The sequence below is a fragment of the Pygocentrus nattereri genome, chromosome 22 (genome assembly GCF_015220715.1).
Source record: "Pygocentrus nattereri isolate fPygNat1 chromosome 22, fPygNat1.pri, whole genome shotgun sequence".
Taxonomy (NCBI): Eukaryota; Metazoa; Chordata; class Actinopteri; order Characiformes; family Serrasalmidae; genus Pygocentrus; species Pygocentrus nattereri.
Window position 1 is genome coordinate 4,643,345 of NC_051232.1, and position 21,816 is coordinate 4,665,160.

The 21,816-nt window shown below is 42.2% G+C and overlaps 1 protein-coding gene across 1 annotated transcript; it reads left to right on the forward strand.

Annotated features, from left to right (window-relative positions):
- Positions 1-753: 753 nt before the first annotated feature.
- On the forward strand, positions 754-21,469 carry LOC108415759 (beta-1,4-galactosyltransferase 1-like). The gene is made up of 6 exons (XM_037532705.1): positions 754-1,098; positions 4,729-4,961; positions 14,827-15,014; positions 16,514-16,636; positions 18,998-19,102; positions 20,959-21,469. Exons 1-6 carry the CDS (start codon positions 831-833, stop codon positions 21,086-21,088), a joined length of 1,047 nt encoding a protein of 348 aa, XP_037388602.1. The 5' UTR covers positions 754-830; the 3' UTR covers positions 21,089-21,469.
- Positions 21,470-21,816: the final 347 nt, after the last annotated feature.

Here is a 21,816-nt window from a genome sequence, read left to right on the forward strand (position 1 = left end):
CAGTCACTGGCCACTTTATTAGAAACACCTACCTTTTGCTTCTACTAACTGGCCACTTTATTAGAAACACCTACCTTGTGCTTCCACTGACTGGCCACTTTATTAGAAACACCTACCTTGTGCTTCTACTAACTGGCCACTTTAACACCTACAGTGCTGGATTAACACCTACAGTATATTCCTATAGGTAATCTAAGAGTTCTAAAAATTGATCTAGAGATAATCTCACTTTGCAAAAAATATCTTAATAGTTCATCTAACTCTGTGAGAGTTAATCAATTCTATAGTTAATCTAAGTGTTAATCTCACTTTATAATAATCGGAGTTACTCGAACTCTATAGAATTAGTGTGCGTTCATTAACTCCGCAGAGTTGATCCGAGTGTTAATCTCACTTTATAGAGTGAATCTGATTGCCAATCTCACTTTATACCGTTAATCACAGAGTTAACATACTCAATATCGTCATTCAGTCAAAGTGTTAATTTAATGGTGTAGAAATAATCCGAGGGTTAATCCCGTTTAAAACTTGCTACACTTCAGCTGTCAATCCAACACTGTAGATGTTCTAATTTATGGTTTACTGGCAGCCCTCCTGTGGTTTGGACACCCACACACCCACCCACACACACTCCACCCCTCACCATGCACATGACAGCTGGAGGAGCGTCTCGTGCACACTTGTCCCCACAGCAGTGGCGCGCGATGGAGCACGAGAGGGACTCATCTTAACAGGTTGCTTTTGTGAGTTTATTTATTTATTTATTTATTTGTTTTTTTTTGTAGTTTCGTTTTTTGTTTTTCCTCTGCGCGCGCTCCGGAAGTGTGCAGATGGAGCCCCGCGCGAACTTCTCTGTCCTCCACAGAGTCTGCGCTCTGGTGGTGGCCCTGTGCACAATCCACCTGTCCGTCATGCTGCTGTTCTACCTGAGGAGCACGGGCGACGAGAGCGAGCACGCGCCCCCCTCGCCCGGCAACTTCACGCTCAGGACCCTCAGGAAGGGGCACAGCGCGAGCACGAGCACTATGACGAGCACGAGCACAGCAATCCCTACGACTCAAGCGCTGGAGAAGTGCCCGGACACTTCCCCCCTCTTAGGTAAGACTGGGGGTCTCAGCACTAAAGTGATAGTTCGGCCAAGTCCTGACTTCACAGACACCATTGGTGTCCCTGCTGTCCCAAGTTTCTCTTGGTTCCTGGTGGGGTCCAGCGGTCCCTAAAGTGGTGTTTAGTGTTTTCCTGATGGGTTGATATGACAGTGTTGGTTTCCTAATGGGATGCCCCACCAATTAGCACCCATACATCAAACACAAGGCCCACCGGCCAGATGAGGCTGCAACATAACCTTATATTATTTTAGTTTTCTGTTGATAGTTCCCTGCTAATGTGCTGAACTACAACCCCCAGCATGCACTGCAGCGTAGTGTGCAGTAGTTATTGAGAGTATTTTATCAGGCCCTTTCAGTGGTCCAGTTTAACACTCCTGAATTAGCACGATGCCTAAATGATCTGTAGTAGAGTTGATTATGTTTTTTCTGATGCTGCGTCACACACTAGGGCTGAGCAGTTATTTGCATTTCCAAAAAAGTTGGGACACTGTGCAGAATGTAAAAAAAAAAAATCTGCCCTTTTTGAATTTGATTTTGAATTTGGCATTGTCTCACTCAAAAAGGTTTGGCAGCATATGTTCCAAAATCCTGTATGTACTGTTCAGTATTAATGGTGCCTTCACAGATGAGCACGTCACCCAGGCTATGTGCACTAATGCCCCCCCTAAACCATCATGAATGCTGGCTTTTGAACTGTGCACTGATAACAAGTTGAGTGGTCTTTAGCCCGGAGGACGCAATGTCCATGCTCTCCAAAAAGAATTTCAAATGTTGATTCGTTGGACCACAGGACACTCTTCCGCTTCGCCTCAGTCCATTTTGAACGAGCTTGGGCCCAGAGAAGGTGGCAGCGTTTCTGGATCCTGTTTATATTTGGATTCCTCTTGGCATTTTAGAGTTTTAACTTGTGTTTGTGGATGCCTTGTGTACCTTGTGCTTCCACTCACTGGCCATTTTGTTAGAAACACCTACCTTGTGCTTCCACTGACTGGCCACTTTATTAGAAACACCTACCTTGTGCTTCCACTCACTGGCCACTTTATTAGAAACGCCTACCATGTATTTCCACTAAGTGGCATGTGAAAATGAAGTTTAATAGTTGCTGACTCATGCTGTATGACAAGTTAGTCTTATCAGTACAGGAGCAATAACACTGAAAACATTACAGTCATTGTCAGGCAGACATTAAGTTGCACCTTCATCATAGTTTCAATACCTCCAACACTATAAACAAAAAGGAGGAAATAGGTTATGTTGTGGCCTTCAATGCAATCAAATTTACATTATAAACTTAACTGGATCTAAAAGGCACCTATAGGTTCTACAATTGATCTATCCATGCTCTCTATATTGAACTAGCTTTGCAAAAAAATGAGCCCAATGAGAAACTGTAGAACAGACTCGGTTTATATCACAATACCTACATTTAGAGCCGGTTATTCATTCAGCCTAATGAGAAACTGTAGAACAGACTCGGTTTATATCACAATACCTACATTTAGAGTCGGTTATTCATTCAGTCTAATGAGAAACTGAAGAACAGACTCGGTTTATATCACAATACCTACATTTAGAGCTGGTTATTCATTCAGCCTAATGAGAAACTGTAGAACAGACTCGGTTTATATCACAATACCTACATTTAGAGTCGGTTATTCATTCAGTCTAAGGAGAAACTGTAGAACAGACTCGGTTTATATCACAATACCTACATTTAGAGCTGGTTATTCATTCAGCCTAACGAGAAACTGTAGAACAGACTCGGTTTATATCACAATACCTACATTTAGAGTCGGTTATTCATTCATTAATGAGAATGACAACATGAGTTGAGATGTTTATTGTGATGACTTATTCAGTCGTATTATTTGCTCTAAGAACATGCTGATTGTCTTAGTGCTGTGTTTGTTCTCTTTCCTGTCTGTTCGGTACACGAGTTTGGTGGAGGAAACTGCTGTAACATTCTGCTGATGTGGGTTGAGATGGGGGGGAGAGGGGGGAACACACCGTAAGTCCTAGCCGTCACTCTGGCCTATCTCAGTGTAAACAAGGCCAACTGTAGCAAAGAATTTTGGGTATTTTATCTGCTAGCATAAGGAAACCCGTGACCAAGAAAAGAGAGAGAGACACATAGAGAGAGGAAGCGTGCACTGCTGCAGTTTGACTATAACCCCACACATGAACATTCACTCTCATTTTCATATGCAGAAAAAACATTTCCTGTCTCTCACACACACACACACACACACACACACACACACACACACACACACACACACACACACACACACACACACACACACAAACGCACGCACACACGTACACACGCACACACACATGCACTCACCTTATGCCTGTTCGGGTTCAGGATTCATATTTAGCAGTACCAGTCGGGCTTGTTCGGTTTCAGGATTCATATTTAGCAGTACCAGTCGGGCCTGTTAGGTTTCAGGATTCATATTTAGCAGTATCAGTCGGGCCTGTTCGGTTTCAGGATTCATATTTAGCAGTACCAGTCGGGCCTGTTAGGTTTCAGGATTCATATTTAGCAGTACCAGTCGGGCCTGTTAGGTTTCAGGATTCATATTTAGCAGTACCAGTCGGGCCTGTTCGGGTTCAGGATTCATATTTAGCAGTACCAGTCGGGCCTGTTCGGGTTCAGGATTCATATTTAGCAGTACCAGTCGGGCCTGTTCGGGTTCAGGATTCATATTTAGCAGTACCAGTCGGGCCTGTTAGGTTTCAGGATTCATATTTAGCAGTACCAGTCGGGCCTGTTAAGGTTCAGGATTCATATTTAGCAGTACCAGTCGGGCCTGTTCGGGTTCAGGATTCATATTTAGCAGTACCAGTCGGGCCTGTTCGGGTTCAGGATTCATATTTAGCAGTACCAGTCGGGCCTGTTAGGGTTCAGGAGTCATATTTAGCAGTACCAGTCGGGCCTGTTAGGGTTCAGGATTCATATTTAGCACTACCAGTCGGGCCTGTTAGGGTTCAGGAGTCATATTTAGCAGTACCAGTCGGGCCTGTTAGGGTTCAGGATTCATATTTAGCACTACCAGTTGGGCCTGTTAGGGTTCAGGAGTCATATTTAGCAGTACCAGTCGGGCCTGTTAGGGTTCAGGATTCGTATTTAGCACTACCAGTCAGGTCTGTTCGGGTTCAGGATTCATATTTAGCAGTATCAGTTGGGCCTGTTCGGGTTCAAGTTTCAAAGCATAGCTGCAGCAATGAGGCCTGGTCTGGTTGGCTCTCAATGTCTTCAAGTTTGGTGTTTAGCAGTTGGGCCTGGCCGGGTCTGGTTTCTAACTGCAGGCATTCAGGCTTGGGTTCTTGCTTCAATTTCATGCCCTTAGAGACATCTACCAAAACCACATCTTACCATCTCAGTTCCACAGCTATACCCATATGCAAACTGGTGTACAGTGGTCCTGTCATAAAGAATGAATGGGGTAGTGGGGTCTGATAAACTGTGCAGCAGATAGACTAAAGCCTCTAAGTGTGCACTTGTATAGTGAACCTGGATTTTTTTTGTATGTTTTGAAGTGAATTTCCATGTTTTGTTGTCGATCATCTTACCTTCTCTAATATTAATTGATGTAATCTCCTTTTTCTGCAGTGGGTCCTATAAATGTGGACTTTTCACAAACGATCAATTTGAATGAGAAGAGGCAGGACCCGAAGGTGTCTGTGGGTGGACGGTACAAGCCACGAGAATGTGTGTCACTCCAGAAGGTGGCGCTCATCATACCGTTCAGACACAGAGAGGAGCACCTGAAGCACTGGCTTTATTACCTTCACCCATTTTTGCAGAGACAACAGCTGGATTATGGAGTCTATGTGATCGAGCAGGTAACATAACATACATAAGCATTATATCCTCTTTTACTGCCATGTCTCATTTGCCTTTTATTTTGAGGGAACATGATGAATCAACCTGGCGAAATGGTCCAGAATCACTTGGAAAAAGATATTGTTACAATAACACACATTACATTAAGAATGCAGCACTAGCTCAGTTTAAAATGACTCTGTAATTGATATTTACAGCACTCATACTGTAATGTTTGTAACCCTAACCCTAATACTACAAATTCACATGTAGTGTATTACAGTCATTGACAATATCCTCTTTATCATATACTAAATATATGTAAACACAAACTAAGATAAGAAAACGTTTAAGAAATGTTCATATTTAAACCCTTGATGTATACTCAGTACCAAAACAAGTTAGGACAGTAGTAAAAATGTAAATAAAGCAATGATTTGCAGGTCCTTCTACTTGTATTCAGTTAAAACAGTACAAAGACAAGATATTTGATGTTTTAACTAACTTTATTGTTTTAGTATTTATATATACTTATTTTGTATTTGATGGTTGCAACATATTCCAACATTTTTCTTTTAACAATGTTCAGTAATCATCTGGGAACTGAGGAAACCAGTTGTTCTAGCACCTTCACTCTCTGTGAAGCCATGCTGTTGTACAACTTGCAGAATGTGGCTTGCCTATGTCTTTGAAAAAGATGGTGTCTAAAAGGCAGCATACGCTGCTGCCAAATGCATATGTACCTCTCAGCTTTGGTGCTTTCACAGACGTGCATGATACACCCCTTAAACCATGGCAGACTATGGCTTTTGAACTTTATGCTAGTAACAGTCTAGATGTTCCTGCTTGGCCTTGCGAACACACCATCTATTATGTCCATGAACAACCTGAAAGGTCGATTCATCAGACCACAATATACATTTCTGCTGAGTATCAGTCCATCTCAGATAAGCTTCAGCCCAGAGAAGTTTGTGGCATTTCTGGGTGTTGTTGACATATGGCTTCCAGACATGCTTGCAAATGGTGCTATGCATCCTCTTTTAGTTATGACAGTTTTACTCTCATAAAGCACCGGTACAATGCAAACACTTCTAAGCAACTTCATTATGAGAATTAAGATTAAGTGACCCTTATTAGTCCCACAATGGGGATATTTCACTTCCGCAGTCTAACCGGGGTAATGAGCACACTTGCCCAGAATGGTAGGCAGCCCTATTAGTGCCCGAGGAGCAGTTAGGGTTTAGGTGTCTTGCTCAAGGGCACCTCAGTCACGTACTGTTTGCTCAGCGGATCAAATCCGCAAGGCTGGTTCCCTAACCTCCAGCCCACATCTGCCCCCACACTGCGGATCACACTGGACATTCTGCTAGTGAAATGCTGTAAATTGTGAGGCTAAAAGCCTCTAAATTCCAGTAGAGTATTTTATCCAGTAAAGAATGTATCTCTTGTTACTTCCTTTATTTATCTTTTCCTTCCTTAATCGGCTCTGACAGTGTCACAAGGGATATTCAGGGATCTCTCGGTCCACTCACCATAAAAGTGCTTTTTCAAGTAACTTGGATGTCACGTTTGATTCTTGATTAAAATCGTTTTTTCCATTTAAGAAATTTCAAAAGCTTTTCAGGATGCAAATACAATTCATGCATGTGTCATCTCACTTGAACCATTGTAATGCCTTATTTACTCGCCTTAGTAAAGGGTTTCTGGCTCTGGCTGGTCTGCTCCCATTTGAGAGAAAAACTACATTTGTTTTTTCACCAAATTATCGCTTTAAAAGGCAGCCCTCGTTGATTCTGTAATAATGACTGAGAGTGTCTCTCTGAGGGGGTTAGAGTGAGTGAGAGGAGTAATTTGTTTACAGACCCAGCATATGTCTCTCCCTCTCTCACTGTCCCTGTCTTACTTCTTCATTCTCTGTCTGCCTCTGTAACTCCCACTTACTGCTCTCCTATTTTAACCCTTATATATAAAAAGTTGTGCACAGCAACTTCATCACTTTCACTTATATTTACAAAATTTAAATAATGAAAAAGTCTAAAAATGTCTTACTTTTTAGAACCTCATTCCCAAAAACCTTCTCTGGGCCTGGGCTTATTTAAAAAGGACTGAGGCAAAGTGGAAAAGTGTCCTGTGGTCCGACTAATCAACATTCGAGTTCTTTTAGGAAGTCATGGTCACCCGGGCTAAAGACCACTCAGCCTGTTATCAGAGCGCAGTTCAAAAGACAGCATTCATGATGGTTTAGGGAGACATTAGTGCACATGGCATGGGTGACGTGGCCATCTGTGAAGGCACCATTAATGCTGAACTTTATATACAGGTTTTGACAACATGTGCTGCCATCCAGATGACTTCTTTTTCAGGGAAGGCCTGATTATTTCAGCAAGAGGGTGTCAAACCACATTCTGCATGTATTACAACAGCAATGCTCTGTAATAAGAGTCTGAATGTTAAACAGTCCAGAAAACATATGGCACATTATAAAATGAAAAATATGACAAAGGGGACCCTGAAATGTTGATCAGCTGAAATCCTATAAACAAGAAAAGAAAACATTTCAGTTTAAAAACTCCAGCAGTGTCTCCCCCCAAACGCTTACAGAATGCTGTTAAAAGAAGAGGTGATGAAACACAAAATACATTTATTTTAAAATGTAGCAGAAAATATTACATAAAGAAATGAAAATACATAAATAATATATATATATATGTGTGTGTGTGTTTATCAAATACATTTAAAATGTATGAAAATAGCCCAAATACTGTTTAATGCACTTCACTGTTTGGACACCTTTTGAAATAAATTTGTATTCCAGTAAAATTTAAAATAATTTTAATAATTAAATGAACCTTTGATACAGCAAAAGCAAGCTAGCTCAAAACAGCTTACACAAGCTAATTCTGCTAGCTCAAAACAGCTAACACGAGCTAACACGAGAAATGAGAAAGCCCTAACACTAACTAACTCTGCTAACTAAAGCCCTCACACTGGCTAACTCTGCTAACTAAAGCCCTCACACTGGCTAACTCTGCTAACTAAAGCCCTCACACCGGCTAACTCTGCTAACTAAAGCCCTCACACCGGCTAACTCTGCTAACTAAACCCCTAACACTGGCTAACTCTGCTAACTAAACCCCTAACACTGGCTAACTCTGCTAACTAAAGCCCTCACACTGGCTAACTCTGCTAACTAAAGCCCTCACACTGGCTAACTCTGCTAACTAAAGCCCTCACACTGGCTAACTCTGCTAACTAAAGCCCTCACACTGGCTAACTCTGCTAACTAAAGCCCTCACACTGGCTAACTCTGTTAACTAAAGCCCTAACACTGGCTAATTCTGCTAACTAAAGCCCTCACACTGGCTAACTCTGCTAACTAAAGCCCTCACACTGGCTAACTCTGCTAACTAAAGCCCTCACACTGGCTAACTCTGCTAACTAAAGCCCTCACACTGGCTAACTCTGCTAACTAAAGCCCTCACACTAGCTAACTCTGCTAACTAAAGCCCTCACACTAGCTAACTCTGCTAACTAAAGCCCTCACACTGGCTAACTCTGCTAACTAAAGCCCTCACACTGGCTAACTCTGCTAACTAAAGCCCTCACACTAGCTAACTCTGCTAACTAAAGCCCTCACACTAGCTAACTCTGCTAACTAAAGCCCTCACACTGGCCAACTCTGCTAACTAAAGCCCTCACACTAGCTAAATCTGCTAACTAAAGCCCTCACACTAGCTAACTCTGCTAACTAAAGCCCTCACACTAGCTAACTCTGCTAACTAAAGCCCTCACACTAGCTAACTCTGCTAACTAAAGCCCTCACACTGGCTAACTCTGCTAACTAAAGCCCTCACACTAGCTAACTCTGCTAACTAAAGCCCTCACACTAGCTAACTCTGCTAACTAAAGCCCTCACACTGGCCAACTCTGCTAACTAAAGCCCTCACACTAGCTAAATCTGCTAACTAAAGCCCTCACACTAGCTAACTCTGCTAACTAAAGCCCTCACACTAGCTAACTCTGCTAACTAAAGCCCTCACACTAGCTAACTCTGCTAACTAAAGCCCTCACACTGGCCAACTCTGCTAACTAAAGCCCTTACACTGGCTAACTCTGCTAACTAAAGCCCTCACACTAGCTAACTCTGCTAACTAAAGCCCACACACTAGCTAACTCTGCTAACTAAAGCCCTCACACTGGCCAACTCTGCTAACTAAAGCCCTCACACTGGCCAACTCTGCTAACTAAAGCCCTTACACTGGCTAACTCTGCTAACTAAAGCCCTCACACTGGCTAACTCTGTTAACTAAAGCCCTAACACTGGCTAATTCTGCTAACTAAAGCCCTCACACTGGCTAACTCTGCTAACTAAAGCCCTCACACGGGCTAAGTCTGCTAACTAAAACCCTCACACTAGCTAAATCTGCAAACTAAAGCCCTCACACTGGCCAACTCTGCTAACTAAAGCCCTTACACTGGCTAACTCTGCTAACTAAAGCCCTCACACTAGCTAACTCTGCTAACTAAAGCCCACACACTAGCTAACTCTGCTAACTAAAGCCCTCACACTGGCCAACTCTGCTAACTAAAGCCCTTACACTGGCTAACTCTGCTAACTAAAGCCCTCACACTGGCTAACTCTGTTAACTAAAGCCCTCACACTGGCTAACTCTGCTAACTAAAGCCCTCACACGGGCTAAGTCTGCTAACTAAAACCCTCACACTAGCTAAATCTGCAAACTAAAGCCCTCACACTGGCTAACTCTGCTAACTAAAGCCCTCACACTAGCTAACTCTGCTAACTAAAGCCCTCACACTAGCTAACTCTGCTAACTAAAGCCCTCACACTGGCTAACTCTGCTAACTAAAGCCCTCACACTAGCTAACTCTGCTAACTAAAGCCCTCACACTAGCTAACTCTGCTAACTAAAGCCCTCACACTGGCTAACTCTGCTAACTAAAGCCCTTACACTGACTAACTCTGCTAACTAAAGCCCTTACACTAGCTAAATCTGCTACCTAAAGCCCTCACACTAGCTAACTCTGCTAACTAAAGCCCTCACACTAGCTAACTCTGCTAACTAAAGCCCTCACACTAGCTAACTCTGCTAACTAAAGCCCTCACACTGGCTAACTCTGCTAACTAAAGCCCTCACACTAGCTAACTCTGCTAACTAAAGCCCTCACACTAGCTAACTCTGCTAACTAAAGCCCTCACACTGGCTAACTCTGCTAACTAAAGCCCTTACACTGACTAACTCTGCTAACTAAAGCCCTTACACTAGCTAAATCTGCTACCTAAAGCCCTCACACTAGCTAAATCTGCTAACTAAAGCCCTCACACTAGCTAACTCTGCTAACTAAAGCCCTCACACTAGCTAACTCTGCTAACTAAAGCCCTCACACTAGCTAACTCTGCTAACTAAAGCCCTCACACTGGCCAAGTCTGCTAACTAAAGCCCTTACACTGGCTAACTCTGCTAACTAAAGCCCTCACACTGGCTAACTCTGTTAACTAAAGCCCTAACACTGGCTAATTCTGCTAACTAAAGCCCTCACACTGGCTAACTCTGCTAACTAAAGCCCTCACACTGGCTAACTCTGCTAACTAAAACCCTCACACTAGCTAAATCTGCAAACTAAAGCCCTCACACTGGCTAACTCTGCTAACTAAAGCCCTTACACTAGCTAAATCTGCTACCTAAAGCCCTCACACTGGCTAACTCTGCTAACTAAAGCCCTCACACTGGCTAACTCTGCTAACTAAAGCCCTTACACTGACTAACTCTGCTAACTAAAGCCCTCACACTAGCTAAATCTGCTACCTAAAGCCCTCACACTAGCTAACTCTGCTAACTAAAGCCCTCACACTGGCTAACTCTGCTAACTAAAGCCCTCACACTGGCTAACTCTGCTAACTAAAGCCCTCACACTAGCTAACTCTGCTAACTAAAGCCCTCACACTAGCTAACTCTGCTAACTAAAGCCCTCACACTGGCTAACTCTGCTAACTAAAGCCCTTACACTGACTAACTCTGCTAACTAAAGCCCTTACACTAGCTAAATCTGCTACCTAAAGCCCTCACACTAGCTAAATCTGCTAACTAAAGCCCTCACACTAGCTAACTCTGCTAACTAAAGCCCTCACACTAGCTAACTCTGCTAACTAAAGCCCTCACACTAGCTAACTCTGCTAACTAAAGCCCTCACACTGGCCAAGTCTGCTAACTAAAGCCCTTACACTGGCTAACTCTGCTAACTAAAGCCCTCACACTGGCTAACTCTGTTAACTAAAGCCCTAACACTGGCTAATTCTGCTAACTAAAGCCCTCACACTGGCTAACTCTGCTAACTAAAGCCCTCACACTGGCTAACTCTGCTAACTAAAACCCTCACACTAGCTAAATCTGCAAACTAAAGCCCTCACACTGGCTAACTCTGCTAACTAAAGCCCTTACACTAGCTAAATCTGCTACCTAAAGCCCTCACACTGGCTAACTCTGCTAACTAAAGCCCTCACACTGGCTAACTCTGCTAACTAAAGCCCTTACACTGACTAACTCTGCTAACTAAAGCCCTCACACTAGCTAAATCTGCTACCTAAAGCCCTCACACTAGCTAACTCTGCTAACTAAAGCCCTCACACTGGCTAACTCTGCTAACTAAAGCCCTCACACTGGCTAACTCTGCTAACTAAAGCCCTCACACTGGCCAACTCTGCTAACTAAAGCCCTCACACTGGCTAACTCTGCTAACTAAAGCCCTCACACTAGCTAACTCTGCTAACTAAAGCCCACACACTAGCTAACTCTGCTAACTAAAGCCCTCACACTGGCCAACTCTGCTAACTAAAGCCCTTACACTGGCTAACTCTGCTAACTAAAGCCCTCACACTGGCTAACTCTGTTAACTAAAGCCCTAACACTGGCTAATTCTGCTAACTAAAGCCCTCACACTGGCTAACTCTGCTAACTAAAGCCCTCACACGGGCTAAGTCTGCTAACTAAAACCCTCACACTAGCTAACTCTGCTAACTAAAGCCCTCACACTAGCTAACTAAAGCCCTCACACTAGCTAACTCTGCTAACTAAAGCCCTCACACTGGCCAACTCTGCTAACTAAAGCCCTTACACTGGCTAACTCTGCTAACTAAAGCCCTCACACTGGCTAACTCTGTTAACTAAAGCCCTAACACTGGCTAATTCTGCTAACTAAAGCCCTCACACTGGCTAACTCTGCTAACTAAAGCCCTCACACTGGCTAACTCTGCTAACTAAAACCCTCACACTAGCTAAATCTGCAAACTAAAGCCCTCACACTGGCTAACTCTGCTAACTAAAGCCCTTACACTAGCTAAATCTGCTACCTAAAGCCCTCACACTGGCTAACTCTGCTAACTAAAGCCCTCACACTGGCTAACTCTGCTAACTAAAGCCCTCACACTGACTAACTCTGCTAACTAAAGCCCTCACACTAGCTAAATCTGCTACCTAAAGCCCTCACACTAGCTAACTCTGCTAACTAAAGCCCTCACACTGGCTAACTCTGCTAACTAAAGCCCTCACACTGGCTAACTCTGCTAACTAAAGCCCTCACACTGGCCAACTCTGCTAACTAAAGCCCTCACACTGGCTAACTCTGCTAACTAAAGCCCTCACACTAGCTAACTCTGCTAATTAAAGCCCACACACTAGCTAACTCTGCTAACTAAAGCCCTCACACTGGCCAACTCTGCTAACTAAAGCCCTTACACTGGCTAACTCTGCTAACTAAAGCCCTCACACTGGCTAACTCTGTTAACTAAAGCCCTAACACTGGCTAACTCTGCTAACTAAAGCCCTCACACTGGCTAACTGCTAACTAAAGCCCTCACACGGGCTAAGTCTGCTAACTAAAACCCTCACACTAGCTAAATCTGCAAACTAAAGCCCTCACACTGGCTAACTCTGCTAACTAAAGCCCTCACACTAGCTAACTCTGCTAACTAAAGCCCTCACACTGGCTAACTCTGCTAACTAAAGCCCTCACACTAGCTAACTCTGCTAACTAAAGCCCTCACACTAGCTAACTCTGCTAACTAAAGCCCTCACACTAGCTAACTCTGCTAACTAAAGCCCTCACACTGGCTAACTCTGCTAACTAAAGCCCTTACACTGACTAACTCTGCTAACTAAAGCCCTTACACTAGCTAAATCTGCTACCTAAAGCCCTCACACTAGCTAACTCTGCTAACTAAAGCCCTCACACTGGCTAACTCTGCTAACTAAAGCCCTCACACTGGCTAACTCTGCTAACTAAAGCCCTTACACTAGCTAAATCTGCTACCTAAAGCCCTCACACTAGCTAACTCTACTAACTAAAGCCCGCACACTAACTCTGCTAACTAAAGCCCTCACACTGGCTAACTCTGCTAACTAAACCCCTAACACTGGCTAACTCTGCTAACTAAAGCCCTCACACCAGCTAACTCTGCTGACTGCTTTGGTGTTTTTGCTGGTGTGAGTGAACAGCTAAACGGTAAAGAGGAAAAAGTCCCAGGTGCTGCCATAGAGCACTAATCTGGTTCTATTTTTACAGGAACAGAACAGGATTGTTTTACTGAAAATACGAAGTTAAACAGTCGCATTTTGATCAGTGTGGCTCAGTCTGGCCTTCATGGTGCAGATGTGGTGTTTAGCAGCTTTTTATTCAAATGTGTGTTCAGCCATGCTAGGAAGCTTTAGCCCTCATGCTAATTTGCATGTGGCTTAATTTTTCTCCACATGTAAAGCTGCCATTGTCTGCATAGGCAGTGACTAATATCTCCTGTCAGTTTATTGAGGTCATTTGGACTAATATCTCCTGTTCTAGTGTACAGGAGTTACTGAGGTTGTTTGAACTAATATCTCCTGTTCTAGTGTACAGGAGTTTACTGAGGTTGTTAGGACTAATATCTCCTGTTCTGGTGTACAGGAGTTTATTGAGGTTGTTTGGACTAATATCTCCTGTTCTAGTGTACAGGAGTTTACTGAGGTTGTTAGGACTAATATCTCCTGTTCTTGTGTGTAGTAGCATTTATTTACGTTGTTTACTGACTAATATCTCCAATATTTTAGTGCATAGGAACATTTAAAGAGGTTGTTTGGACTAATATCTCCTGTTCTGTTGTATAGTAGCATTTATTAACTTTGTTTACTGACTAATATCTCCTGTTCTAGTGCATAGGAACATTTATAAAGATTGTTTGGATTAATATCTCCTATTGTAGTGCATAGGAGCTGTGTACTGTGTACACTACAGCAGATAGTGTTTATTGAAGTTGTTTATGAATGAAAACGTCCTATTCTGCTGTATTTGTATTGATGTTTAATTACTAATCTCTCATATTTTAGTACATAGGAGTGTTTGTTGTGGTTAGTAATATTTCCTATTCTACTGTATATGACTGTTTATTGAGGCAGATTATGGACTAATATTTCCGATTTTACTGCATAGGAGTATTTATTGAAGGTGATTATGGGGAAACATCTCATATTTTACTGTGTGTGTGTTGAGGCAGATTATGGACTAATATCTCCTATTCTAGTGTATATGTTTTAAGCATAAAGGTTTATCTTGCTGCAAAACACACAACAATTTTTTTTACATCAAATTATTTTCAAATACTTTCAAATACCATCAAATACTTTACATCAAATTGTTTTCATAATAATGGAAATAATGAATATTGCCTCTGATAGCTGAAATTTCTAAATGCTAATTAAGAAACTCCATTGAAAGGTTGACACTTAATGACCAAAATGCTAATTAATGCTAGTTAGTAATTATAGCTCAGAATAAGTCTTTTTGTTTGCATGTAAAATTAGTACCATGTCAGATATACATCTGTTTCATTTGTGTACGTAGGATGGTGAGAACACGTTTAACCGTGCTAAGCTGCTGAACGTGGGCTACGCAGAGGCTCGGAAAGAATACGACTACGACTGCTTTGTCTTCAGTGATGTTGACATTATCCCTCTAGATGACCGAAATACCTACCGCTGCTTTGACCAACCACGTCACCTTGCAGTGTCCATGGACAAGTTTGGTTTCAGGTAAGTGGGAGATCCTTAAGTCTACCTGGAACACTTCTAGGAATTTCATTAAGTCTCTTCCTGGCAAATTGATGGATTCTGCCCAATTATTGGATGTACTTTGCTCCCAGCAAAGCAATAGCCAAATCTTTACTGCCAAAATGTAGTCTACTTTCTTGCCAAAGTGCCAGATCTAATTTAGAAACAAACTGCAAAATCCACTTTCCCACAAAATGGCCACATTTACCGACAAAATGCTGAATCTATTTTACTGCCAATTTGCCAGATCTACTTTTTCATCAAATTACTAAATCTACTCTCTAGCCAAATTCCTAGATCTACCTTCTCACCAAATGGCCAGATCTACTTTACTGCTCTGTTGTTGTATCTACTTTATGAGCAAATGTACTGCCAGATTGCCAGATCTGCTTTCTCATCAAGTTTCCAGATTTACCTTTTCATCAGCATTTTGACCCACACTGACAGCCACACACAATTCCTTTTATAAAATCAGCTAACTATAACTCTAAGAAAGAGAGAAAGCAGCAATCCTCCACAGTGCGAGATTTGTGCCAATAGCCTTTTCCTTTGAGCATACCCCAAAGGAAGCAGTCTGGTGGTGTCAGATCTGGCGACTGTGGTGGCCAAAGCCCCTTTGAAATGACCCTGTTGCTGAATTTCTGCCATGCTCCTTGCATACTGTATACTATACACCACCATCCTGATGAGGCGTCAAGTGACTGAGTGAAGGGGTAAAGGGGTATGCACCCAGAAATGGAGGTCAAATGTTGCGAAAGCTGTCTGGCGCCTACCTCATCGCTCCGACACAGGGGCATCCTGGCTTGTTTGAAGCTATATATACTGAGGAGCACATTACATATTGTTTAGTCCAGATTGCTTCGTCCTAACTAGAGTTATTATAGAATATTCTGGGCCTCTTTTGAGTGAATCTTCCTGAAGTTTCCACCATATTTACAGTTTCATATAGTAGCAGTCAAAAGAAACACCTAAACCCTGTTGGAGCTGGATTAGTTTCACCTGAGAAGATCCGGTAATGTAATTTGAGTGATTTGACTGGCTGATTCACATGAAATGAAGAATCTATGTAATTTACCCAAGTTACCCTGAATAACCCAGATTGAATCATCAACACACAGATGTCTGTATCAGTATTATCAACAGGCCGTACACTTCTGAACAATGAACAGTAACAATAGTTGTGCAGCTAAATTTTACAACGCTATGCTGGAGATTAAACAGTTTATTTAAACCAGTTTTAAACCACATGATGGTGCATAATCAGAGCTTCTGGGAGGGAACAAACACTGAATTGTTGTGGAGTATTTAGTATTATGTTGGACTGTTTTTGATCTGGACCTTTTAAAGTAGGGTTTCATGCATGTTGGTGGGGATGCATGCTAGGGCTTGTCTTCCTATCTACTTGCATACTGGACTGGAAAGCAGTTGTTAGTTTTGTGTCACAGTGAGTTTCTCTTCTGTTTTGTTTGGTTTAATCACAGGTTGCCTTACAACCAATATTTCGGAGGTGTGTCGGCAATGAGTAAAGAACAGTACCTGAAAGTCAACGGCTTCCCCAACAACTACTGGGGCTGGGGCGGAGAGGACGACGACATCTACAACAGGTCAGAAAAGCAGTATGGTAAAGGAATAGTTTGACAAATATGTACCGAAATTTGCCCCCTTAAGCCAAAAGTAGCCAATCAGCTAAGACGCATTTAGTGTCTTAAGTTTGCTTTCCCTTGTGGGAATTCTAGTAGAACACCAGTTGGTTCCGGTAGGGAACGGTTGACTTACCAGTTCAGCTAATGCCAGCTGAAACCCACTGAAACCATTAGCATGCAAATCCATGCTTATCAAGTCAAGTAAAGTCAAATCAAGATGTTGTAATCTCAGCTACATACAAGCACACAGTGAAACGAAACAACTTTCCTCCAGGAGCAATACAGGAACACAAGTGTGAGACAATACAATATACACAGTGCAGACAATACAGTACAGTAAATTGCCCTTGGGTGAGGCACCTAACCCCCAACTGCTCCCCTGGATTCAGCTAGATCTTCCCCTCAGGCCTTTAGTTTTCCTCTAGAGCTGTGAGGCTAATACAGCTAGATGGCCACACCTAAATAATCAGAAACAGTGTGGAGTTGTTCAGTAAGCTCTAATAGACTTGATTATGGGGTTTCTGCTCTGTATGACTCACTGTTATTTATAAATCAATAAACGTGGACTATTTATCATCGCTAAAAACTATAGCATCTTGAAACCTGAATTTAGTCCATATCTATAGCTAACAGCATGTCATACAATATCTACAACGACATGATCAAGTCTATTAGATACACTGAACAACTCCACACAGTTTGAGGTGAGTATGTGGTGATTCAGGCCTGCAGTTAGTGCAATGCTAATTTGTAAAGTAAATGCTTCCAGTGCTTTTTAGCTACATTAGCCTCATAGCTACAGTGCAGAAATAAAGAAGCAAATTTCAGACACCAAATATATCTTGATCTTGAGCTGATCAACTACATCTGGGGTAAGAGGCATAAATGTGCAGCATCTACTTCACTGGCAAACTGCTAGATCTGAAATACCGCCAAACTGCTGACTTTGTTTTACTGCCAGACCACAGCATTTTGAATCACATCCACACATAAAACTGTCTGAATTCTTACAACTATAACTCTCTCAAAGGGTCTATAGAGAGAAAGTCCCACCCACAAACCCACCTTACTCAACCAACCAAGCACACACACCCGCAGTCCAAAATAAAGTTCAAAGCCTCAAACCTAACTGCTCTATTCAGCCCATAGAATCTCACTGACCAGGACATGAAGGTGAACGAACACTAATAAGGTTAAAAAATCCTGAAGAAGCGAGCGCAGCTGTTCCACACAGCCACTGCTGTAAGACACCAGGCATGACAAAGTCTTTTTTAGTTTCATTTCTAGTTTTGACCTGATTTACATTCTACAGTTTCATACGTTAGCAGTCAAGACACACCTAAGCCCTACTGGAGCTGGATTAGTTTCACCAGAGGTGGTCTGGTAATGTAATCTCTGCACGATTCGACTGGCTGATTTGCAGGGGATAAAGGATCTGTGTAATTTACCCAAATTACCCAGAAAAAACATAATTGCGCAGACGTTTATTGCGACTTCAGAACAATAACAACACGTTGTGCATCTAAATGTTGAATATGCCACCATTGCTTTAACACACCAGGCATAACAGTATTATGAACTTTATTAGGTCAGTCTGTAGTGTTATGTAGCATCTTGAAGCCTGAGTTTAGTCCATGTTTATGGACAAGTGTTTTATGGAGTGTCCCAAACCACCTAATGAAGTCTATTAGAGCAGCCTTTCTCAACCCAGGCCCTGGAGGCCCACTGCTCTGCACTTTTTTAGTGTTTTCCCTCCTTCCAACACACCTGATCCAACTAATCAGCTCATTTTCAACCTGTGTTGAAAATGGTGTGTTTAAGCTAGGAAAATACTGAAATGTGCAGGACAGCAGGCCTCTAGTCCCAAGGTGGAGAAACATGTACAAGAGATTACTGACTTTTTTTCACAACTTTTTGGTGAGTATGTGATGATTTAGGCCTGCAGTCATAACATTATGACCACCTCCTTGTTTCTACACTCATTGTCAACCTCGTTTTATCAACATTTAGTTTAAAATAATTGTTTTGCAACCAAGTTTTCAAATCTCTGAGACAAGAACTGAAAGCCTGGGTGGAAGCAGAGAGTCATCAGCACAGCAGTGAAATTTAAAACCAAGGTTGTGGATGATCTGACCGAGTGGGGAGATGTAAATGACAAAGAGGAGAGGCACAAGGTCAGATCCTTGGGTCACACCTCGATCTACAGGAGCAATACCAGATTTGTGGGAGCCCACTGAAATGTATTGATGCCTATCAGCAAGGTATGGCTGTAACCACTGAAGTGCAAGCCCAGTAAGGACTTTGTTTGTTTTCTTTCTGGAGGTTGACATTTCGAGGGATGTCTGTGTCTCGGCCTGATGGCGTTGTTGGACGGTGCAAGATGATTCAGCACGTAAGAGACAACAAGAACGAACCAAACCCTCAGAGGTAACAGTCACAAAATCGAAACTTCCTTTCCACATAAATATGAAATTATTACTGTGTCTTTACTGTACTGATTAGATATCATCAGCCTAATATGCAGAAGGAAGGATATTTTCCTAAATATTTGTCAAGCTTATATACTACCAGTCATTTGAAAACATGTAAACATCCCGCTCTAACTACGTTTCAAATTTCTAAGTGAGGAAATTTTATTTGCTAAGTTTAACATAATGGAACCAATCATAACTGCAGCACAGGCCACAATTTATAGTGCTTTGTTTATTTTTCCAATATGTTAAATTTCACAATAAACAAAATATATAAATATAAATATTTTTCAATACACACTGATCGGGCATAACATTATGACTTGTTTCTATGCTCACTGTCCATTTTATCAGCTCCACTTACTGTATATGTGCTCTTTGTAGTTCTACAGTTACAGACTGTAGTCCATCAGTTTCTCTGATACTTTGTTAGCCCCTTTTACCCTGTTCTTCAGTGGTCAGGACCCCCATGGACCCTCACAAAGCAGGTATTATTTGGGTGGTGGATCATTCTCAGGACTGCAGTAACACTGATGTGCTGCTGGTATGAGTGGATCAGATACAGCAGTGCTGCTGGAGTGTTTAAACACTGTGTCCACTCACTGTCCACTCTATTAGACACTCCTACCTTGTTAGTCCACCTTGTAGATGTAAAGTCAGAGACGACACCTCATCTGCTGCTGCACAATTTGCATTGGTCATCCTCTAGTCCTTCATCAGTGGTCACAGGATGCTGCTCACAGGATGCTGCCCACAGGACGCTGTTGGCTGAATGTTTTTGGTTGGTGGACTTTTCTCAGTCCAGCAGTGACACTGAGGTGTTTAAAAACTCTATCAGCACTGCTGTGTCTGATCCACTCAGACCAGTGCAACACACACTAACACACCACCACCACGTCATTGTTACTGCAGTGCTGAGAATGATCTACCACCCAAATAGTACCTGCTCTGTGAGGGTCCATGGGGGTCCTGATCCCTGAAGAACAGGGTAACAAAGTATCAGAGAAACAGATGGACTACAGTCTGTAACTGTAGAACTACAAAGTGCACCTATACAGTAAGTGGAGCTGATAAAATTGACAATGAGCGCAGAAACAAGGAGGTGTTCAGAATGTCATGCCTAATCGGTGTGTGTAGCACATTTTAAATAACACATATATCGGACATATATGTTTAATATGAGTGAATACATGTTTATATTTTTTTCTATATGGTAATAATAGTAATAAATGGTGGTTTGTGATGACAGAGGAATTGATAATAAACGTGTTGTCTAAGATGCGTTTAAGTGGGCATGTGTCACGATGTGTCACGATAACCCATACATACGTTACAGTATGTATGGGTTAATATGCAAGTGAAAATTCATACTAACATATGGGGCTCTTTTTTACTTCCCACCCCTTGGTAGTGGTCATTTGAGTTTGAGACCCTGGTGCACTAACTGGTTTGGCACCCCGGTGAAATTCTGTTTCATATTTTGTTCATTTTCAACGTAAAACTAAGTTGACACACAATCTTCCACAGAGAACAGACTTAAATATAGAGTTTTCTGCAAATTTTAATGCACAATTTCCGTTTTGTCAGTGAGTTTGGCGTAAAAACGAAATCTAAAAGGTGCCATAACTTTTGCACAGGCCACATTTTGTTTCATTTCGCCCGAAAAATATGAAATTGAACAAATAACCAATAAAAGTGCATTAAAATGTGCTGAGGTGTGTTCTCTGTCGACTTATTCTCACGTTGAAAATCAACATTATTGAGTCCGGCTGGTCGTGGAGGCCCTTCCCTCAGTGTGCTTCATTTTCGCAGGTTTGACAGAATTGCTCGCACGAGACAAACCATGGACAGCGATGGCATCAACAGTCTGACCTACAGAGTGGTGAGGACAGAGAAGGACCAGCTGTTCACCAAAATCACTGTGGATATTGGCAAACCTTGACCTTCTGCTGGCCTTCAAACTTTCAAACCAAGAGTTCTTACAGTTGCTTTAAGCCACTTGGCGGAGTAACCGTGGAGCGCTACACCAAGGAAGCTATCATTTTCTAGATGGAAGAGTATTTGAATGTAAATGAAGGAGGACATCAAACTGTCTTTATAATGCAAACTAACCAAAATCCTACTCAGACACATTCGGTGAGTGAAACCAACGGTGTCCTGAACCAGTTCAGGAGCACCACGGCACTACTTAGCAGAGCTTTATTAATAATGTGACTGAAGGGAGCAAAAAGAGAGAGATGGTAACGTCAGCGTGAGCTACTCAACCAGCTGGGTTGATCTCAGTGGACATAGAGCTCATTTATGACTGAAGAGATCAAAAAAATGGAAAAGCTAGCATACATGCTAGTAAGGTTAACTGACTAGCATGACCAAAGAAACTGACCCTTCATGGTTGAAAAGGACAAAAAATACAATATTATTTAGCTTTGCTAGCTAGCATGATCTTAGGAAACAAACTGGAACGGCGCTAGCATATGTGCTAATAATATTTAGCATTAGCTATTTAGGATTAGCTTGGCTCAGTTTCCCAAAAAGGAAGTAAGTCAGTGTAAGGAGGGCTCTTAAATGGTAGAGCGAGCACTCTCTCTACCGGTTAAGCCAGTCTTTACACGAAGAAACTGTTCCTTGTTCATTTATGATTGTAAGGGACGAAAATTCAAAGGGAAAGGT